The sequence below is a fragment of the Artibeus jamaicensis genome, unplaced genomic scaffold (assembly GCF_021234435.1).
Source record: "Artibeus jamaicensis isolate MK-2021 breed Jamaican fruit bat unplaced genomic scaffold, CSHL_Jam_final contig_447, whole genome shotgun sequence".
Lineage (NCBI taxonomy): Eukaryota > Metazoa > Chordata > Mammalia > Chiroptera > Phyllostomidae > Artibeus > Artibeus jamaicensis.
In genome coordinates, this window is record NW_026521834.1 from 830,902 (window position 1) to 855,095 (window position 24,194).

A 24,194-nucleotide genomic window follows, 5' to 3' on the forward strand; every position below is an offset into this window, starting at 1 on the left:
ATAAAGGAGAATTTCCCCAATCTGGCAAAGGAAATAGACTTCCAGGAAATCCAGGAAGCTCAGAGAGTCCCAAACAAGTTGGACCCAAGAAGAAACACACCAAGGCACATCATCATTACATTAGCCAAGATTAAAATGAAGGAGAGAATTCTAGAAGCAGCAAGAGATAAGGGGACAGTCACCTACAAAGGAGTTCCCATCAGACTGTCAGCTGATTTCTCAAAAGAGACTTTACAGGCAAGAAGGGGCTGAAAAGAGGTATTCCAAGTCATGAAATCCAAAGACCTATCCAGCAAAACTTTCATTTAGAATGGAAGGACAGATAAAGTGCTTCTCAGATAAGATCAAATTCAAGGAGTTCATCATCACCAAGCCCTTATTATATGAAATGTTAAAGGGACTTATCTAAGAAAAAGGAGTTTAAAAAACATGAACAGTGAAAGGACAACAAACTCACAGTTATTAAGAACCATACCTAAAACAAAAGCAAACTAAAAGGACAGCTAGATCGGGAGTAGAAACATAGAAATGAAGATCTCAAGGAGGGTTAGCAACAGGGGAGTGGGAGGAGGAGAAGGGGGGAGAAGGTACAGAAAATAAGTAGCATAGACAATAGATAGAAAATAGATGGGGGTGCAAGAATAGTATGGGAAATATAGAATCTAAAGAACTTGAGACACATGGACATAAACTAAAGGGGGGGTAATGGTGGGGACCGGGGGGTAGGGTGGAGGGGAATGAAGGGGGGGAACAGAACAACTGTAACAGCATAATCAATAAAAAAATAAATACATTTTTTAAAAAAAGCGGGCTAGAGCCCTGGCTGCTGTAGCTCAGTGGATTGAGCGCGGGCCTGCGAACCAGACAATCGCGGTTCGATTCCCAGTCAGGGCACATGCCTGGGTTGCAGACCAGTTCCCTGCAGGCCAGTTCCCAGCAGGAGACGCACGAAAGGCAACCATACATTGATGTTTCTCTCCCTCTCCTCTTCCCTTCCCCTCTAAAGATAAATAAATAAAATATTTAAAAAAAAAAAAAAGCGGGCTAGATGAAGGAGACAATGCGAACTAACAAACTGGAGGACAAGGTAGAAAAAGCATCAAAAAAGAGCAAAAAAAATCAAAAAGGGTGAAGAGGGCTTAAGGAAAATGCAAGACAACATGACACATAATAATATCTGTATAATAGTAACACCAGAAGGAGAACAAGAGGAGCAAGGGATAAAAAACCTGTTTGAAAAAGTAATGATGGAAAACTTCCCTAATTTAGTAAGAGAAAAAACAACACAAATCCAGGAAGCAGAGAGGGTCTCATTCATGAGAAAACCAAAGAGGCCCACTCCAAGACACATCATAATTAAAATGGCAAAATTCCAAGACATAGAGAGAATCTTAAAGGCAGCAAGGGAGAAACAGGAAGTAACATACAAGAGAGCCCTGAAAAGGCTTCCAGCTGACTTCTCGGTGGAAACACAACAAGCCAAAAGGGACTGGCAAGAAAAATTCCAAGTAATGAAAAGCAAAGGCCGCCAACCAAGACTACACTATCCAGCAAGGCTCTCAATTAAAATGGAAGGGGAAATAAGGAGTTCTCCAGATAAAAGGAAGCTGAAGAATGCACCTCTACCTAACCAGCACTGCAAGATAAGCTAAAGGGGCTGCTTTAAGAAAAGGAAGACAAGAATGAGAGCTAGAGGAAAGCAGGTACAAAGGAAGTAAAATGGCAATGAATAAGAACCCATCAGCCCTGGCTGGTGTAGCTCAGTGGACTGAGCGCAGGCCTGTGAACCAAAGTGTCACCGGTTCAATTCCCAGTCAGGGCACATGCCTGGGTTGCAGGCCAGGTCCCCAGTATGGGGTGTGCTAGAGGCAACCACACATTGATGTTTCTTCTCTCTCTTTCTCCCTCCATTCCCCATCTCTCTGAAATAAATAAAAATAAAATCTTAAAAAAAAAACCCATCAATAATAACCTTAAATGTAAATGGATTAAATGCTCCAAACTAAAGACACAGGGCAGGTGAATGGATAAGAAAACATGACCCACACAAATGCTGCTTGCAGGAGACCCACCTCAAAACAAAAGACCTACATAGACTGAAAGTGAAGGGTTAGAAAAAAATATACCAAGCAAATGGACAGGAACAAAAAGCCAGGGTAGCAATACTTATATTAGACAAAATAGACTTCAAAATAAAGTCCAAAAAAAAGAGACACAGAAGGATAATTCATAATACTCAAGGGAAGAAGTCATCGAGAAGATATCAACATTGTAAATACATATGCAGCCAATATGGGAGTACTAAAATTATATGGGAAATCTTGGAGGACTTCAGGAAAGATATAGATAGCAATACACTTACACTACAGGATTTTAATACCCCACTGTCAGAAATGGATAGATCTTCCATACAAAATATCAACAAGGGTACTGAGACATTGAACAATGCCCTAGATCAAATGTACTTAAATGGTATATATAGAACCTGTCATTCCAAAGCAGCAAATTACTCATTCTATTCAAATGCCCATGGAACATTTTCAAAGATAGACCATAAAACAAGCCGCAACAAATTCAAGAAAAATGAAATCATATCAAGCATTTTCTCAGATCATGAGGGTCTGAAATAAGAAACCAACCTCAAAGAAAAATTCAAAAACATTCAAATTCTTGGTGATTGAATAGCATGCAATCAGCAATGAATGGGTTTAGAGTAAGATCCAGAAAGAATCAAAACTTTTCTGGAAACAAGTACAAATGAACTCACAATAGTCCAAAACTTATGGGACACAGAAAGGGCAGTCCTGAGAGAGAAATTCATAGCACTACAGGCCTACCTAAGAAAGACAGAAACCTTTCAAATAAACAACCTAACCCTATACCTATAAGAACTGGAAGAACAACAACAAACAAAACCCAGAGTTAGAAAAAAGAAGAAAATAACCAAGATCAGAGCAGAATTAAATGACATAGGGACTAAAAGTATAATTTTAGGATTAATAAAACCAAGAATTGGTTCTTCGAAAAGATAAACAAAATTGACACATCTTTAACAGGCTCATAAGGAAAAATGAGCGGACCCAAATAAACACAATCAGAAATTAAAGAAGACAGATTACAACTGATACCACAAAAATACAAAGAAGTGTAAGAAATTACTACGAACAATGCTATGCCAAGAAATTTGAAACCTCGGTGAAAGGGACAAATTTCTAGAAAAATTTAATATTCCAAAACTGAATGAAGAAGAATCAGAAAGCCTGAACAGACCAATAACAACTGTCAAAATCGAAGTAATAATCAGAAAACTCCTGGAGCACAAAAGCCCTATACTCAATGGTTTCACAGGAGAATATTACAAAACATTTAAGAAAGAGGTTACCCCCATTCTTCACAGATTATTCCATGACTTCCAAAAATAAGGAAGGCTCCCAAACTCTGTGTGAAGCCAGCATAATCCTCATCACAAAACCAGAGAAAGACACAACAAAGAAAGAAAACTACAGGCCAATATCGCCAATGAACATAGATGCTAAAATCCTCAACAAAATATTGTGAAACTGCATCCAGAAATACATTAAATAAATCATACACCATGATCAAGTGGGATTAATCCTAGGGATGCAAGGATGGTACAATATTAGCATATCAGTAAATGTAATACATCACATAAACAATAGAAAAGAGAAAAAGCACATGATCACTTCAACAGATGAGAAAAAAGCATTTGATAAAGTTTAGCACCCATTTATAATAAAAAACATCCAGTAAACTGGGAGTAGAGGGAGTACACCTCAACATAATTATGACCACAGACAAGAAACATACAGCCAGCATCATACTCAATGGCATAAAGCTAAAACTTTTCCCACTGAGATGAGGAACAAGATAAGGATGTCCACTTTCACCACTCCTATTCAACAGAGTATTGGAAGTCCCAGCCACAGCGATCAGACAAGAAAAAAAAATAAAAGGCAACCAAATTGGAAAAGAGGAAGCAAACCTGTCACTGTTTCCAAATAACATGATAGACTCTACTAAAAAACTACTCAACCTAACAAGCGAATTTGGCAAAACAGAGAGATACAAAGTCAATATTCAGAAATCGAAGGCATTTTTGTGCACCAACAATGAAATACCAAGAACAGAAATCAGGAAAAAAATCCCATTTGATATAGCAACAAGGAAAATAAAGTTCCTAGCAATAAATCTAACCAAGGAGGTAAAATACCTATACTCAGAAAACTACACAAAACTGAAGATAAAAATGAAAGAAGACACCAATAAATAGAAGCATATACTGTGTTCATGGACTGAAAGAATTAACATCATCAAAATGTCCATACTAAACAAAGCATTTTATAGATTCAATGCAATCCCTATTAGAATACCAATGTCAAACTTCACAGATATAGTACAAACATTTTGAAACTTTATATGGAACCATAAACAACCTAGAATAGCTGCTGCAATTTTGAGAACAAAGAACAAGGGATCAAACATATAGTTTGATCCCTCCCAAACTATAGTTGGGCATCAAACTATATTACAAGGTCATAGTATTCAAAACAGTATGGTACTGGCATAAGAACAGACACATAGATCAATGGAATAGAACAGAGAGCCCAGAAATAAACCCAAATTTCTACAGTCAATGAATATTCCTCAAAGGGGACAGAAGCATAAAATGGAGTAAAACTAGCCTCTTCAACAAATGGTGTTGGGAGATCTAGACAGCTACATGCAAAACAAAACAAACAAAAAAAAAAAAAGAAAAAGAAAAGAAAGAAATTTGACCACCAAATTACAATATATACAAAAATAAGTTCAAGATAGATAAAAGACATAAATATAGGTCATAACACCATAAAAGCATAAGAGAAAAATACAGGCAGGAAAATCTCATATACTCCATACAGCAATATTTTCACCAATATGTCTCCTACAGCAAAGGAAATAAAGGAGAGATTAAACAAATGGGATGTCATCAAAATAAAAAGTTTCTGCCCAGCTAAAGAAAACATCAACAAAATGAAAAAGGAACCAACCATATGGGAAAATGTATTTGCCAATGATACTCTGGACAAGGGTTTAGTATCCAAAATATATCAAGAACTCACACAACTCAACTCCAGGAAGACAAACAAACCAATTAAAAAATGGGCAAAGGACCCAAACAGACACTTCTCTAAGAAGAATGGCTCAGACACATATGAAAGGATGCTCAGCATCACTAGCCATTAGAGAAATGCAAATTAAAACTACCATAAGATACCACTTCACACTGGTCAGAATGGCTATCATAAACAAATCAACGAACATTACAAGTACAGGTGATGCTGTGGAGAAAAGGGAACCCTAGTGCACTGTTGGTAGGAATGCAGACTGGTTTAGCCACTGTGGAAAACAGTATAGAATTTTCTCTGAAAACTAAAAATGGAACTGCCTTTTGACCTGACAATTCCACTCTTGGGATTATATAACCTAAGAATCCTAAACCACCAATTCAAAAGAACCTATGCATTCCAATGTTCATGGCAGCACAATTTAGAATAGCCAAGTGCTGGAAGCAGCCTAGATGCCCATCAGTAAATGAGTGAATCAAAAACTAAGGTAAATTTACAGAATGTAATACTTCACAGCAGAAAGAAAGAAGGAGCTTCTACCCTTCATGACAGCTCGGATGGATCTGGAGAGCATTATGCTAAGTGAAATAAGCCATGAAGTGAAAGACAAATACCATATGATCTCATGTATAAGTGGAACCTAATCAACAAAACAAACAAGCAACAAGATACAACCAGAGACACTGAAATTAAGAACGAACTGACAGTAACTAGAGGAAAAGTGAGGGGATAACAGGAGGGAGAATGTGGGAGGTGAGGAAAGGGACACTGTTGTGAAGGACACATGGACAAAGCCAAAGTGGGGTAAGGTCAAGAGTGGGAGGTTGGGATGGCTAGGGTGGGTGTGATCGGTGGGGGGTAAATAAAGACAACTGTACTTGAACAACAATAAGAAAAAAAATATGAAATAAGGCAAATAAAAGTATAGAAAAATAGAAAAATTCAGAACAAACTTCAATGTCCAAAAATTGAGGGATCATTAAACAAAGCACATAGAAACATAAGGTCAAATATATAGCAATGAAAAATAACTTCTAAAAAATAATGATATGGAGAAATAAATAGTCACGACATATTAATTGGAAAAAAACATGACATAAAACAGTTACGTCTCTTTTTAATTTTAAAAATGCATCTACTCCATTTTTATGAAATTCAAAATTAGGAAAGACCAGACTATGATGATGAAGATTTAGTGGGGAACTGGCCTTGGCTGGTGTGGCTCAGTGGACTGAGTACAGGCCTGTGAAAACAAAAAGTCGCCAGTTCAAATCCCAGTCAGGGCATATGCCTGGGCTGCAGGCCAAGTCCAGTTTGCAGTGTGAGAGGCAACTGATCAATTCTCTTCCACATTTCCTTCTCTCCCTTTCCTTCTCCCTCTCTCTCCTTCCCTCTAAAAATAAATAAAACATGGGGGGAAAAAAGAAAAGAAATCAAAGGACCATAGAGCAGATAGGAACTCACTAGGGGATAGTAATCTTTAAGACTGGGCTAATAATAGTGACCATATCTGCATTAAAATACTAAAAACTGCAACTTTTAGCCAGTAAATATAAAATCCAGATCTAATACTTCTCTCTGAGTGACCTCCAAATTTATTGTTTATAGGACAGGAACCAAATTTCAACAATGGTCACAGAAATTCACACATGTGGTCTCATGAATGAAGAAGCCTTATTTTATTTGGTCAAGGAGAAAGGTGTACTTCATATGCACTAGCTGTTCCACTGGCTCCTCAAAAAAGATGGCAAACCTTGGGCTACAGTGACTTTTCTCATCTACTTTGCCAGAATGATGCTGGAGATCAATGACATGAAGGATGTCATATTCAAATGAGAAAGTTGAGAAAGGCTCAAGGTAATATTCAATGGCATGAAATCTGTTGCTTTGTGACTATGTAAACCATCACATTTTTTAAACAGGTAAATGTGGAGGGGGTACAATATATCACCTATATCTGCTATTATAGACAGAAGAATTATAAAAAATTATTTTTCAAAGAAATTTCCCCCTTAAAGAGAATTCAAACATTTCCAAAAATACAATTTATTTTATTGGAGTAGGGACTTATTCACAGATAACTAGATTTTAGTAAACATGTAAAAGACAGAGGAAGGAGTTAAGCCATTAAGTACCTCTGCTGTCACCCCCAAAATTTTCATTCACCCCTGAAGAAATGCAACTGAAAATAATGTTTCAACTTAATTTGCTCTTTACAGGCCTGAACTAATATATTTTAAAAGGGAGTCGTATAAAAACTAAGATTACCCTGTGAGTTTACCTCTGAAAGTGTCTTATGCAGCAAGGAGCTTTGGTTTTTCAACCTGTGAGCTTCATCCACAACAAGAATACTCCAATGGAAGCTGTGAGAAAAAATCCAACTTTCAGTTTTGTGTAAGTCATACAGGTATCTCACATCCAAAAGTCTTAATACAGAACTATGACTATTGTTGGGAAGATGAACATTAAGCCCATTCTATCAGAAACACACTCAAATTGCTTCCTTATCTGACAGCCTGTCATACATATAAGACAATATCCAGTTAAGGTATTAAAATTAGAGTAATTTTTTTCCAAGGTAAGAAAGACCTACGCATCAAAGGCAGAAAGGAAGAAGCCAGAGACAGAAAGAAAAAGGAAACATTTATGACCCCCTGCTGTGCCAGACACTGAGCTTGGCTCTTATTTATGTTATTTAATCTGAAAGAATATGGTGAATAGATATTATTATGCTTATTTTACCAACAAGAAGACTGAAGCTCAGAAAGGTTAGGTGACTTGGTTAAGGTCATGAAGGTATTATGAGGCAGAACTGAGATTCAAACTGAGATTAAAAGGCAAGAAACAATGGTGTCACAGTAGTTTAAAAAGTATGGTTTACAAATGAGGAAGTGGTGAATGTTATAGATGTCTGGGAAGATACAACCATTGGATTTGTTAAAATGGAAGTTATTGACTGCCAGAGCATATTTTATAGCACAGTATGTTACAACAATTCCTTAAGAGGTTTCAATCAAACACTCTTGGGAAGCTATTCATTCAAAAAATAATTCAATATATAAAAAATATATATATATCTGCAAATGCTCCCAGCTGCATTATTTAAAACAGTAAAAAAAAAAACCCCTAAAAATAATAATAGGTACAATAATAGGTGATGAAATATCATATAGCATTTTAAATAATAAAGATGATTATGTTGCAATAAGATATGGTTAACTACATAACTAAAAAAGATATAAATATTATATATCCTTTTTCACAAATGTGTAAACCATACAAAAGATAACAGAGTGTAAGTTATATGATTTTTTTAACTTTTTGCTCATAAACATTCTGTAATCTGATTATATCAATTTACATTTTAAAAACTAACTATATATACAAGTAAAAGAAGACCCTTGGGCAGAGAAATAAAAATCCCTCAAAAATTAGAGAAAGATCTTGAGCAGAGGTTGGCCTTACAAGGAGGAAGTCCTCTTCATCTGAGGCTACAGAGAAAATCCAGAAAATGGGTACAGAAACACATACCTAGTACCATTCACCTACTAAGAGTGGTGTAGGTGGAGGGAGATTGGGAGTCCAAAGAGAACACAGGAATTGGGATCACTCCCACTGCAAAGTATGAGCAGGAGAGGCATTTAAGAATTATAAGGAACAAAATTCCAGATGAAATTAGACACTAGTCATAGATAAGGTGTGAAAGCAGCTACAGTATAATGCTTTGTGCCTGACTTAATTAGCATTCAAAAGAGGTTAGGTCCTGTTCCCTTGTGAAGAACCAGATATTTAGGTTTTTACACACAGCAAGCATCCAATAAAAGCTTGCTCAATGGGAGGTGGATTTTGGCTTAGTAAAAGGAAGTAGGTCAAAGCACTGATCAAAGGACACTCTAAAGGATGCTCTGTGGAAAGAAAGAGGTGGAGGAAATTCTTGCACTGAATAGAGAGTGGGATGAGGAAACATCTAGCTTACTTAATCCAAAGACTGTATAAGCCTATTGTCTGTTATCAAAAAATTTTCCTATTTTTCCTATTGTTACATGCACAGTCTTAACTATCCATAATAAACTTCTTTAGGGCAAAAATTACATTACACTTCCTAAGCTGTTCTCAGAGGATGCAATACAGTATAATACGCAGTGTAACCTGGCCAACGGGTGGGGCGAATTAGGTTTACATTTGTCTGTATGAAAAATAATACAATAATTAATAAGTAATAATACAAGAATAAACTCTTTTGTGTACTCACAGCTGTAAACCTACTTTTGTCCACCCCTGTATATCAAAAGAATGTATCTGCATTTTGGGGATTCATATCATAAGTCAACATTATAAATGTCCCTTTATTACTTAGGTTTTATAATTCACCTGGAATAGATTCTAGACAGATTATCTGATATAAAAAGACTGTATTTCTGCTGAACAACGTATAACTGCAGTGTACCTAGATCCTCTGAGAAGCTCTCTTTAAAAAAAGCTCCACAGCACAAGTGCTGGGTTTGGATGTACAGTCTGCAATCTTCTAGTGGATGGGTTACCTAATCTCTTACTTTCTTCACTTATAAAACAGAAGAAAATACCCACCTACTGGGGTTTTCATGAAGACTAAAGAGGATAATTTACATAAAGTACCTAATAACATTTATGTCCCAATCTTCTCATTCTTTGAGACTTTCCATATATTGCCTTGTATTATGGATATCTCTATATTTTTTATCCCTCTCCTGGAGTTTAAGTCCTCTTAGGGTGCTCTACAGTTTACCTTTCTGGTATTTCTGATGACTCCCAGAACAGTGTCCTTCTAGAGAAGAGATCTTCAACAAATATTAAGTTTGACATTAATTTAAAAAGAGAGAGAGGATAAAGCATATCCTCTTCTAAAGAAAAATAAGATCATATGCTGACTTACATAAAAAGTGAAACAAAATACTTGATGGAAGAAGTCATGAAATCTATGACTGAGCCTTTAGTATTTCTGAACAAGCTGAAGAAAGAAATCTAACTCAAAAGAACCTAAATGTGAACATTTAAAATATTGATAAGCAGTCTGAAAGTAAAAGTTAACTGAATATTAAAGATGAAAATCCCCACCTAACCATGTCATAATTACACATGCAACAGAGAATGAAAGTAACATACCTTCTTATTTACCAGTAGTCTAGCTCTTGTGTAATCTACATTGTAACTGTTATCTTGAGCACATATAGCACATGTCATTACTACTATCAGGTGGTACTAAGAGTTAAATCTAAGTTTCCTATATTTCATGAGCTCATATGAAGGCTGAAAGCTTTTTAATTAGAAATCAACTTAAAATTCCCTTTCTAAAAACTTAATTTTATAGTACTGGTGGCTACTTTAGTATATTTCCAGGAAAAGGTTCAAATCAGTCACCTCCTTTATTACAGTCAAATCTCCAAACAGCAGTCTTGACATTGCAATTTAAAGAATCTAGTACCTGTTAACCACCCACCATGAACACCTTATTTCATTTAATCCTTACAACAACCATCCAAAGTAAAAGATTGAATTATCCCCATTTTACACATGAAGAAGCTGAGGTTCATGGAGATTAAGTAACTAACCCAAGGACATGAGGCTAATGAGTAGAGGACTAGACTATAGGGCTTCTGCGATGCCACCTCTTTGTACATAAGATTCATGGCAAACAGGCATACCAGGATAGAAGCAACGTACTAAAATGGAAAGACATGACTGTCATGATACATTCAACACAATTTCTGAAGAAGTGCAACATACTCACGATTTTAGAAATGATGTATCTTTCAAACAAATCTGGAAAAATTAAGGAAAATAGATTATAAAGGCTGGTACTGGTATACCTCTGATATTAATGAGCTAGTTTCCAGCTAATACTCCTAAACTAGTAACAAGTTTAGTTTAGTTTAGTAAACTCCTTACTTACTCCTAAACGAGTAAGCTAAGTCTTACTTGTTCACTAAGTAAAAAAGTTATAAGCATAATTTCTAAGTAGCAGCACCTTACAGACAAGCAAAAGGGAGGCAGGAGTTAAGTCCTGCTTACAGTGACCCCATCTCAGCATGAACAAAAAGGACTAGACAATGGGCCACGTGTCCTCCATTCCCTTCCTCCAGTTACAGGGACAATGACTCAGCCCAGAAAACGTTCCTTCTATTCATTGACCAAGAAGCAGCTTCAGTGCCACCTCCATGGAAAGCCTTCCCCTTCAACCCACCAGGAAAGAGAGGGAGATATCTAACTAATTTGGAACACCATAGTCCTTCACGTCCTTTGGTCACAGCCCCATTCTGAGAATCTAAATGAAGTAGACTTCCCAGAAAAATGTTTGCTCATTAAATAAAATTCTAGTAGATTCTACAATTTCTAAGGTCCCAGGTTAAGAGGTCTTCCTATAGAGAAACAAATGGATACCTCATAGGTAGTTAGCAACACATGAAAATGTGGCTTCTGTTTTAGGTCTTGCTGTAGGCGGGCTCTCTCCTCTTTGTCACCTGCATATGTTATACAGGAAAGACCTGGAGCAAATCTGAATCCAAGAATAAAGGTAGATGAACACAAACACAGAGCCATAGAAAAGGGCATACATATCTGGAAAACTACATTTCATGGGAGGATTGCAGATGTGCAGGTCTCACAGTGCCCTATAATCAGAAAGAGTATTGGCACTCCATAACCCTGTGTGAAGAGGTGGAAGGGTGAGATGAACATCTGAAAAAATTAGGCTTGTGCTAACTCTAAAAACAAAAGTATTTTTTCCATGTTGGTTACTCCCTATGTCACTAAGAAAAAGATGGCTTCTCCTGTAGCTCAGCAAAATTTAACTAAAAATGAGGACCAACCTTCAAATATCCAAATAGTAACAGTAACACCCATTGGACCCTCCCCTCATCAGATCCAATGTAATCTTCATCTACATTACCTCAGATCAGAGTTTTCTGGAAGAAATAAGCTCACTGTTTAGGACAATATGTTGTTTTATCATATTTCACATATCATGCAGAAAAAAATCGTATTCAATACAAAAAATAAAATTTCAGCTACATCTACTATGTACCTCTCCATCTCTTCTTTCCAGTTGCTCAAAACAGACAAGGGACAAAGAATCAGAAATGGTCCTTCATCATTTAATCTTCCTGCCACGTAAATGAAGAGAGCAATAGTCTGAAACACAGAAAAGGAAGGCAGTTTTCATCACATTTCCACATGAAAAACAACCACAAATTTACCATAATCTTGTAGAGAACACAAACTTTTACTTAAGAGTTAATTTATAAAAAAAATAATGTATACATTAAGAGGCCATCCATTCCTAGAGTGAAATCATGTAAGCTTCAATGTAATTGCCAAAGAAATCTATGGCACTCTATATCAACAAGCAAGGGTGCTCAATACTTCTGCACTTGAACCTCTAGTGCAAAGAAAAAATATCAGGAAAGACAACAGAAATCAATGAAAACAATGCAAATAATGCACAAGAGATCAAGAATACTATAAAAAACAGTGTCAAGATACGACTTTAAAAATGACCAACCACGTGGTGGCTGACCTCCACTGCTTGCTAGGCTTCTTTCCTTCCTAACTTCCTCCCTCCTATGTGCATTTATAGAGCACCTTCTATTTACCAGCTGCTGAGCTCTGGTATGTAACAGTGACAAAACAGATAAAACTACCAGCTCATGAAATAAACATTCTAGTGAGCAAAACAAACAATAAATAATACCTCATAAGCTTCAATAGAGATATAAAATAAACAATTTTATAAAGCCAAATAGGCCTACTGTAGGATATATCTGTAAACACTTTTAATTAGAAGTTTCTTTAGAAGGTTGCTGTGATATACAGAGAAAATGGCTCTATTTTATACAACAAAAAAGTCTGGGAAGCCCTCTTCCCCACATGAATTATTTCTGAGAAAATCTATTCTAAAGATATAATCCAAAGTCCTGAGAAAGCAAATACCCAAAGGTGTTCACATTGAGGTTAATTTAAGTAGAATAAAAAGAGGAGAACTCACCATTCCTCAACTGTACAACATTTAAGTAAATTATAATCAATTTTCTTGACGAATACTAAACAGCCAATAAGAGAGATTTAAGAAGATGGCAACGGAATAGGACAGAGAAGATTCCACTTCCCCCTACACATGGGAGAAAAACCTGGCTGATCTACAGAGGAACAGAGCGAACAGCCAACAATACTCCAGCATATGTGAAAACAGGAGAGCAAAAATTGTAGCAGACACTGAAAAACCAGACGGTAAAGAGACAGCTGCAGGACAATAAGGACCCACGGAACAGTGCAGAGACAGGGGCAGCAGCAGCCTCAGCCCTGTGCCTGGCACCCTGCGCTGGATCTACCACAGACTCCTTGGGAGCAGCGGGCCTGCCACAGAGTCCTTGGGAGAGAGCCGGGTCAACTGCTCCATCCCTCCCCGGCCAAGCAGAGTTTGAGCAGCACCACACCAGGAGAGACCTGGTTGCTTGAAGTTGCAGGAAGGGGAATAAGGACAAAAAGACAAACACACAAGGGCTGTGATCACCCATGGAGTCTGTGGTCACCGGCTTGGGAGAGTTGAGAGTCACAGTGTCAGGCTCTGACCCTGATAGTGATTAGTCCGGCTGAAGAATTGGGCTGTACTGAGCAGCAGTCTTGAGTAGGAAGAATTTCTCAAAAAGTAAAACTGTTTGGGGGATTCTCCTGCAACAGCAGCTCGGCCTACTCCCCACCCAGCCAGGCAAAAGGCCCTGTGCTCCCCTACAGCACTGGGAAGGGTTCCCGCCCAAACCAGCAGGACCCAGGCAGCCTGACCAAGCGTGGATGCCCACCCACACCCCAGCCCACGGCAATGATCCCCAGGGAAAGAGCAGTCTGAAGAAGACTTGGATCCCCTACATGAGGCACTGGAGAGAGGCTCCAGACTAGACCTTGGGAGAGTGCTGGCAAGACTGGCTGAGTACACTTCTGGGAATGCAGAAAGTCCACACCAATCGCCCCTCAGGCTGCTGCATGCAGCCAGCAAGACCAGAAAAACCAGTTTGGTCAGTTTGAAACCAACAAGAGGCTTTTCTTTTTTAAGTAAAATTTTATTCTTTTAATTTTATTATTGTTTTATCTTTCAATACCTTTTTCCTCTTTCCTTTTCTTGTTTTACTCCTCCTTCCTTTCCAAACTTATTGCTTCTTCCTTCCTTCTCCTGCCTTTTTTTTTTTCTTTACCCACGAGCGAGACAAAAAACTTGGAACTGTGAAAGGATCAGAATTGGACCCAAAGAGGGAGCATCTCAACAGTAGAGACAGAGAGACAAATTTCACTTTGCTATACAAGAGAAACTACAAGTTACTGCATATTTTGTATTATTTTTCCTATTATTCTCACATGTTTTATTTTAATAGTATCTTTGTATTCCTCTTCTTTCTGTATAATCTTCTTTGCTTGACTGGTTATATTCTATCAATTCACAGGTTTCCCCTATTCTCTCTTCCACAGTGTATTGCTAATTTACTCTCGTTCACATCACTTGTGTTCCTTTAGCACACTACTCAGAGTTCTATACCCCCTATTCATGTTATCCAGATCACATAGATTCTGTGATATGATTGTTGCTCTAATATTATTGTAAAAAATAGCTATTCCATACAATTGTAAATATTTCACATCACCCATCCTGGATTTTAGCCCACTTCACAGTTTCCTGAACTTTATTATTATAGTGGTTAACTCTATTCTCTCACATACTACACCTGTTTACTATCCTTTACTCTCACCTTACCTCAGAATATAACCTCCCACAACCTCCCTGCTTTCTAGATTCAACTCATAAGCCTTCCCTCCCCATCAAGAGTCGATCTTCTTTCCATCCTTTCTTAAATGTGGCTACTTGGGTTGAAGATTACAGTTAGCACTATACATAACCCAAGGATTTCCTATCTTTTCTCCACTAGCTGCTACTGTAAATATCATAAAATAGTCTCCTGCTGTCATAAACCATTTTGCCTTCCACTCCAACTGATCACAAAAATAAGAGCAGGTGGAAGTGGTGAACACCAGGATACCCACTGGAAGAGGAAACACAACAACAAAGGAACCACCAACAGATAACAACAGAAAAAGGTGAAGGAGGGAGTAGAAACCACACAAACCTCAACCCAGGACCTATCTGGAAATACAACTAAATAGTGGAGAAATTACTCAGTACAAACAACTGAACAAGGGAAAAACAGAATCCTCAAAACCTTGTAGACACAGAAGAACTAACTTCAACAAAACCTGCCCTCACCAGCACAACAAATTAAAATGGGTGGTGGACAGAGGGACCATCAGTTCACCAGTTGGTGGAAAGGACCCACATAAGGACCCAAAAAACACCAAAACCCAAAGACAAACTCTGAGCCAACATAAAGGACAGTCCAAGACCAGTGAGGCTGGGGAGATCAAGGAGACTACACCACTCAATCTCACAGGTATTAAACCCAGGAAGCCAGAACACATCAATTTAACAAGCTGAACCTAACAAGAAGAGTCTCACAAACAATGGGAACACAAAAACACAATCCCCAAATGAAAGGAAAGGAGAAACTCTCAGAAAGAATACTAGATGAATAGAAGAAAGTCAGCTATCAGATATTGAATTCAAAGCACTCATTATCAGGAAATTCAAAGAGCTCACAATGAGATACCAGAAACTACACAGGAACTACAATGAACTCACTACAAACTACACCAACATGAAAAAGGAAATAGAAACTATCAGCAAGGGCCAAGAGGGAATGCAGAATACAATTTATGAACTGAAGAACCCAGTAGAAGGAACCAAAAGTAGGATCAATTAAGCAGAAGATCAGATCAGTGAGTTGGAGGACAAAGTAGAAAAGAAACACCCAGAAAGACCAAGGAAAGAAAGAGAGGCTCAAAGAGATTAAGAAGGATTAAGAGAAATGCAAGACAATATGAAAGGTAACAATAGCCAAATAGAAGAAGAAGAACAAGGGATATATAATCTATTTCAAAAAGTAAAGATGGAAAACTTCCCTAATTGGATAAGAAAAAAAGTCACACAAATCCAGGAATCACAGAGAGTCCCAATCAAGAGGAACCAAAAGAGGCCCACTTCAAGACACATCATCATTAAATGACAAAATTCCAAGACAAAGAGAGAATATTAAAGGAAGCAAGGGAGAAAAACGAAGTAACATACAAGGGAGCCACAATAAGGTTAGCTGCTGACTTCTCTATGGAAATGCTCCAAGCAAGAAGAGAATGGCAAGAAATATTCCAAGGAATGAGAACCAAAGGCCTGCAACCAAGGCTACTTAACCAGCAAGGCTCTCAGTCAAGATAGAAGGCCAAATAAAGAGCTTCCAAGATAAAAGAAGTCTAAAAGAATATGCCTTCACCAAACCAGCTCTGCAAGAGATGCTGAAAAGACTGCTTTAAGGAAAGGAAGGAAAAGAGAGAGACAGAGAGGAACACAGGTACAAAAATGGCAATGAATAAGTACCTATCAATAATAAACTTAAATGTAAATGGATTAAATACTCCAATCAAAAGACACAGAGTAGCTGAATGGATAAGAAAGCATGACCCACACATATGCTGCCTACAAGAGACGCAACTCAGGACAAAACACCTACACAGACTAAAAGGGCTTGAAAAAAATTTTCCAAGCAAATGGCCAAAAGAAAGAAAGCCAGAGTAGCAATACTCATATCAGACAAAACCGACTTCAAAAAAGGGCCATAAAAAGAGACCCAGGTAACTTCATAATACTCAAAAGAAGAATCCACCAAGAAGACATAAACATTGTAAGTACATATGCACCCAACATAGGTGCACCCAAATATATAAAGAAAATCTTAGAGAACTTCAAGAAAGATGTTGACAGCAAAACAATTATAGTAGGGAATTTTAACACCCCACTGTCAAAAATGGACAGATCTTCCAAACAAAATATCAACAAAGACATTGCGGCATTAAACAACACCCTTGATGAAATGGACCTAACTGATATATACAGAGCTCTTCACCCCAAAGAAGCTAAATACACATTCTTTTCAAATGCACATGGAACATTCTCAAAGATAGACCCCATGATAGGACACAAAACAAGCCTCAACAAATTCAAGAATATTGAAATCATACCAGGCATTATCTCTGACCATAAGGGACTGAAACTGGAAACCAACCCCAAAGGAAAAAACCCAAAACACTCAAAATCATGGGGATTGAATGGCATGCTATTAAGCAATGAATGGGCCAAGAATGAAATTAGGGAAGAAATCAAAAAGTTCCTGAAAACAAATAAAAATGAACTCAAACAACCCAAAACTTATGGGACACAGTGAAGGTGTTCCTGAGAATAAAGTTCACAGCAATACAGGCCTACCTAAAAAAGATAGAAACGTTTCAAAACCACCTAATCCTATGCCTACAAGAACTCGAGGAACAACAACAAAGACAGCCTAGAGCAAGTACAAGGAAGGAAATACCCAAGATCAGGCAGAATTAAAAGACATAGAGACTAAAAGCACAATTCTTAGGATCAATGAATCCAGGAGCTGTTTTTTTTAAAAGATAAACAAAATTGACAAGCCATTAAGTAGGCTCATCAAGAAAAGAAGAGAGAGGACACAAATAAACACAATCGGAAATGGAAGAGGAAATATTACAACTGACACCACAGAAATAGAAGCAATTGTAAGAAATTACTACGAATAACTGTATGCCAAGAAATTTGAAAACTTAGGTGAAATTCACAAATATCTAGAAAAATAGAATCTTCCAAAACTCAGTGAAGAAACAGAAAGCCTGAACAGACCAATAACAGCAGATGAAATTGAAACAGTAATCAAAAAACTCCCGTCACAAAAAAGCCCTGGACCAGATCATTTCACAGGAGAATTCTACAAAGCATTTAAGGAAGAGCTAACCCCTATCCTTCACAGACTATTCCAAAAAATCCAAAATGATAGAAGACTCCCAAATTCTTTTTATATGAAGCCAGCATCATCCTAATTCCAAAACCAGATAAAGATACAACAAAGAAAGAAAACTTCAGGCCAATATCACTGATGAATAGCCCATAGATTCTAAAATCCTTAACTAAATATTGACAAACTGCATCCAAAAATATATTAAAAACATCATACATCATGACCAAGTGGGATTCATCCCAGGGATGCAAGGATGATTCAATATTGGCAGATCAGTACATGTAATACATCACATAAACAAAATCAAAGACAAAAACCACATGATCATATCAATAGACATGGAAAAAGCTTTTGATAAGGTACGACACCCATTTATGATAAAGTCAATCAGCAAAGTGGGAATAGAGGGAGAATTCCTCAATACAATAAAGGCCATATACGGAGACCTACAGCCAACATCATACTCAACGGGCAAAAACTAAAATTTTTTCCAATAAGATCAGTATACAAGACAAGGTTGTCCACTTTCACCACTTATATTCAATATAGTATTGAAAGTTTTAGTCACAGCGATCAGACAAGAAAAGGAAATAAAAGGCATCCAAATCAGAAAAGAGGAAACAAAACTGTCATTGTTTGCAGATGACATGATAGTGTACATGGGAAATCCTATAGACTCTACCAAAAAACTGCTTAACCTAATAAATGAATTTGGCAAAACAGCGGGATACAAAGTCAATATCCAGAAATCAAAGGCATTTTTGTATACCAACAATGAAATAGCAGAAGCAGAAATCAAGAACAAAAATCCCATTCTATATAGCAAAAGAATAAAATAAAATTCCTAGGAATAAACCTAACCAAGGAGGTAAAAGACCTGTATGCAGAAAACTACACAACACTGTAGAAAGAAATCAAGGAACACACAAACAAATGGAAGCATGTACCAGGTTCATGGATTGGAAGAATTAACATAATCAAAATGACCATACTACCCAAAGCAATTTACACATTCAATGCCATATGATTAAAGTACCAATGGCATATTTCACAGACATAGAACAAACACTTCAAATATTTATATGGAACCATAAACAACCCCAAATAGCAGCCAAAATTTTGAGAAAGAAGAACAAAGTAGGGGGGATCACATTACCTGATATCAAACTGTATTACAAGGCCACTGTAATCAAAACAGCCTGGTACTGGTATAAAAACAGGCACATAGACCAATGAAACAGAACGGAGCTAAGAAATAAACCCAAGTCTCTACAGTCAATTAATTTCAACAAAGGGGGCAGCAACATAAAATGGACTAATAGTAGCCTCTTCAACAAATGGTGTTGGGAGAACTGGACAGCTACGTGCAAAAAAATGAAACTCAAGCACAAACTTACACCATACACCAAACATAATTCAAGGTGGATAAAAGACTTAAATATAAGCAATGACACCATTAAAGTTCTACAGGAAAACATTGGCAGGAAAATCTCAGATATTTCACGCAGCAACATTTTTAACGATATGTCCCCTAGAGCAAGGAATATAAGGGAAAGAATAAACAAATGGGATCTCATTAAAATAAAAAGCTTCTGCAGAGCTACAGAAAACAGTATTACAATAAAAAGACAACCCACTGTATGGGAAAACATATTTGCCAATGATATGTCAGACAAGGGCTTAATCTCCAAAATATACAAAGAACTTACATGGCTCCACTCTAGGAAGACAACTAACCCCATTAAAAAGTGGGCAAAGGACTTGAACAGACACTTCTCCAAGGAAGACATACAGAGGATCCAGAGACACATGAAAAGATGCTCAATATCACTATCAGAGAGATGCAAATTAAAACCATAATGAGATACCACTTTACACCAGTCAGAATGGCCATCATAAACAAAGCAACAAACAACAAATGTTGGAGAGGTTGTGGAGAAAAGGGGACCCTCATTGACGGTTGGTGGGATTGCAGACTGGTACAACCACTATGGAAAACAGTATGGAATTTTCTAAGAAAACTAAAAATGAGTCTGCCTTTTGACCCAGCAATTCCATTGCCAGCATTATATCCTAAGAACCCTGAAACACCAATCCAAAGGAACCTATGCACACCAATGTTCATAACAGCACAATTTACAATAGCCAAGAATTGGAAGCAACCTAGGTGCCCATCAGTAAATGAATTGATCGGAAATCTATGGTACATTTACATAATGGAATTCTATGCAGCAGAAAGAAAGAAGGAGCTCCTGCCCTTTGCAACAGCATGGATGGAACTGGAAAGCACTATGCTGAGTGAAGTAAGCCAGGCAGTGAAAGACAAATACCATACATATGATCTCACCTTTAAAAGGAAGCTAAAGAACAAAACAAACAAGCAAGCAAAATAGAACGAAAAACACTGAAATAGAAAACAGGCTGACAGTGACCAGAGGCGAGAGGGGAGGGAATTTCAGGGGAAAAGGGGAAGGGTTTACAGGAACAACTATAAAGAATACATGGACAACAACTAAGGAGGGTAGAAATGGAAGGGAGGTGGGAAGCACTGGGGTGTGGGGAGGTGGGATGGGAATAAGAGAAAGAAAACTATACTTGAACAACAATTATATAAATAAATTTAAAAAATAAACAGCCAATAAAAAATGATTGTGTGAAGGTATTTTTATATATCAACAATGAAATATAACTAAGAGAAATCAGGAAAAAATAACAGTTGATATAGCAGCAAGGAAAATAAAGTACCTAGGAATAAACCTAACCAAGGAGGTAAAATAACTTTAGTCAGAAAATTACACAACACTAAAGAAAGAAATCAAGGAAGACACAAACAAATGGAAACATATACCATGTTCATGGATTGAAAGAATTAACATCATCAAAATGTCCATACTACCCAAAGCAATTTACAGATTCAACGCAACTCCTATTAAAATACCAATGACAATGCACCCAACATAGCAGCACCAAAATATATAAAGAAAATCTTAGAGGAATTCAAGAAAGATATAGACAGCAACACAATTATAGTGGGGGATTTTAACACCCCACTATCAAAAATGGACAGATCTTCCAAACAAAATATCAACAAAGACATTGCGGCATTAAACAACACCCTTGATGAAATGGACCTAACTGATATATACAGAGCTCTTCACCCCAAAGAAGCTAAATACACATTCTTTTCAAATGCACATGGAACATTCTCAAAGATAGACCCCATGATAGGACACAAAACAAGCCTCAACAAATTCAAGAATATTGAAATCATACCAGGCATTATCTCTGACCACAAGGGACTGAAACTGTAAACCAACCCCAAAGGAAAAAACCCAAAACACTCAAAATCATGGGGATTGAATGGCATGCTATTAAGCAATGAATGGGCCAAGAATGAAATTAGGGAAGAAATCAAAAAGTTCCTGAAAACAAATAAAAATGAACTCAAACAACCCAAAACTTATGGGACACAGCGAAGGTGTTCCTGAGAATAAAGTTCACAGCAATACAGGCCTACCTAAAAAAGATAGAAACGTTTCAAAACCACCTAATCCTATGCCTACAAGAACTCGAGGAACAACAAAAAAGACAGCCTAGAACAAGTACAAGGAAGGAAATACCCAAGATCAGAGCAGAATTAAAAGACATAGAGACTAAAAGCACAATTCTTAGGATCAATGAATCCAGGAGCTGTTTTTTTTTTAAAGATAAACAAAATAGACAAGCCTTTAAGTAGGCTCACCAAGAAAAGGGAACAGATACAAATAAACATAATCAGAAATGAAAGAGGAGAGATTACAACTGATACCACAGAAATAGAAGGGATTGTAAGAAATTACTATGAAGAACTATATGCCAAGAAACTTGAGAACCTAGGGGAAATGGACACATTTCTAGAAAAATATAATCTCCCAAAACTCAATGAAAAAGAAGTAGAACACGTGAATAGACCAATAACAGCAAAAGAAATTGAAGCAGTAATCAAAAAACTCCCATCACACAAAACCCCCGGACCAGATGGTTCACAGGAGAATTCTACAAAGCACTTAAGGAAGAGCTAACCCCCATTCTTCACAGACTATTCCAAAAAATCCAAAAGGATGGAAAACTCCCAAACTCCTTTTATGAAGCCAGCATCATCCTAATTCCAAAACCAGATAGAGATACAACAAAGAAAGAAAACTTCAGGCCAATATCGCTGATGAACATAGATGTTAAAATCCTCAAAAAAATATTGGCAAATCGTATCCAACAATATATCCAAAAGATTATATACCACGACCAAGTGGGATTCATCCCAGGGATGCAAGGATGGTTCAACATTCGCAAATCAGTAAATGTAATTCATCACATAAACAAAAGCAAAGACAAAAACCACATGATCATATCAATAGACGCGGAAAAAGCTTTTGATAAGGTCCAGCATCCATTTATGATAAAAACACTCAGCAAAGTGGGAATACAGGGAGCATTCCTCAATATAATAAAGGCCATATATGAGAGACCTACAGCCAGTATCATACTCTTTTTTTTTTATTGTGAGAATTTTTTAAAAGTATTTTTAATTGATTATGCTATTGCAGTTTTCCCAATTTTTCCCCCTTCAGACCCCTTCATCCTGCCCCCCCAACCCTCCAGCATTCTCCCCACTTAGTTTATGTCCATGGGTTGTACATATAAGTTCTTCCAGTCCTCTGTTTCCTATATCATTTTTATCTCTCCCCATCTAATTATGCCTACTAATTATGCTTCTTATTCCTTGTACCTTCCCCCTGCTTTCCTCCTTTCCCCATCCCCACTAAAATCCCTCTGAGTGATGGCCATTTCTCCTATTCTGTTCCTGTTCTGGTTGTTTGCTTAATTTTTCTTTTCATTGTTTTTCCTTTCTTTTAGTTCATTTGTTGGTAGTTGTAAGTTTGTTGTCATTTTACTGTTCATTTGATCTTCCTCTTCTTAGATAAGTCCCTTTAACATTTCATATAATAAGGACTTGGTGATGATGAACTCCTTGAATTTGATCTTATCTGAGAAGCACTTTATCTGCCCTTCCATTCTAAATGAAAACTTTGCTGGATAGAGCAATCTTGGATGCAGGTCTTTGGATTTCATGACTTGGAATACCTCTTTCCAGCCCCTTCTTGCCTGTAGGGTCTCTTTTGAGAAATCCGCTGACAGTCTGATGGGAACTCCTTTGTAGGTGATTGTCCCCTTAGCTCTTGCTGCTTCTAGGATTCTCTCCTTCATTTTAATCTTGGCTTATATAATGCTGATGTGCCTTGGTGTGTTTCTTCTTGGGTCCAACTTCTTTGGGACTCTCTGAGCTTCCTGGATTTCCTGGAAGTCTATTTCCTTTGCCAGATTGGGGAAGTTCTCCTTTATTATTTGTTCAAATAAGGTTTCCACTGACACCAGCATTTTCAAAGCTGCCCTACATCTTCCTGTTTCACAAGGCCTCCTGGTTAGCTGTGGGGTCCTTCCATCTCATTGTCCTCTCCTCAAGGCTGAGTGTACAGAAGTTAGCAAGTCTGTGTGGCAACCACGCCCTGGCTAATTTAGTTCTGGTCTTCTGTCTAGGCAGTTATCAGTGAGTGCAACCAACAAGGTTTAAAGGACAAATTTATACTTTGACCAGAATTTCTGTCTTAATTCTATTTTGGAGGGACAAAAACATTCATTCCGTAACAAATATAAACTAGGATGAATTTGGTTCTCCGCAGGGGTATATCAAAATCATTGCCTCAAATCCTGGCTCCACCGCTGCTTAACTAGGTAAGCCGTACCTCTGCCTCGTCTGGGATGGAAGGACTGTCATAGCTCCAAGTGCAGAGCGGATACACGGATTAGATGAGATTACATCTGTAGAGCTCCTGTGACCATGTCCAGCATGTAACAGATGCTCCATAAACATCAGCTCTTGCTTTACAACTTGTGGCCACACTGGGATGAAGTCTGTGCATCTCAGTTTGTGGCTCTCGGACACCTGGGGCCACGGAGTTCCCATGGGGAAGACATCTGCTAAACTCTCTTTACTTGCTGCCAGCCCAGACACAGGTCAGAATGAGGTGAAGATCCACATTCCCCTCTGCTCCGGTGGCTGTGGCTGCACGAACGTCCCCGCCCCTGAGGGCATCTT

At 37.6% G+C, this 24,194-nt stretch overlaps 1 protein-coding gene across 6 annotated transcripts in view; it reads right to left on the bottom strand.

The window, feature by feature from the left end:
* CHD1L (chromodomain helicase DNA binding protein 1 like) overlaps positions 1-24,194 on the bottom strand; it is a 105,602-nt gene that overhangs the window by 65,586 nt on the left and 15,822 nt on the right. For all 6 annotated transcript variants that reach the window (XM_053666195.1, XM_037158880.2, XM_053666197.1 and 3 more), the window contains exons 3-6: positions 12,187-12,293; positions 11,544-11,658; positions 10,894-10,925; positions 7,408-7,489 (exon numbers count right to left, since the gene is read on the bottom strand). In XM_053666195.1, the coding sequence (XP_053522170.1) occupies positions 7,408-7,489; positions 10,894-10,925; positions 11,544-11,658; positions 12,187-12,293 (336 nt within the window). The remainder of the gene's footprint in view (positions 1-7,407; positions 7,490-10,893; positions 10,926-11,543; positions 11,659-12,186; positions 12,294-24,194) is intronic.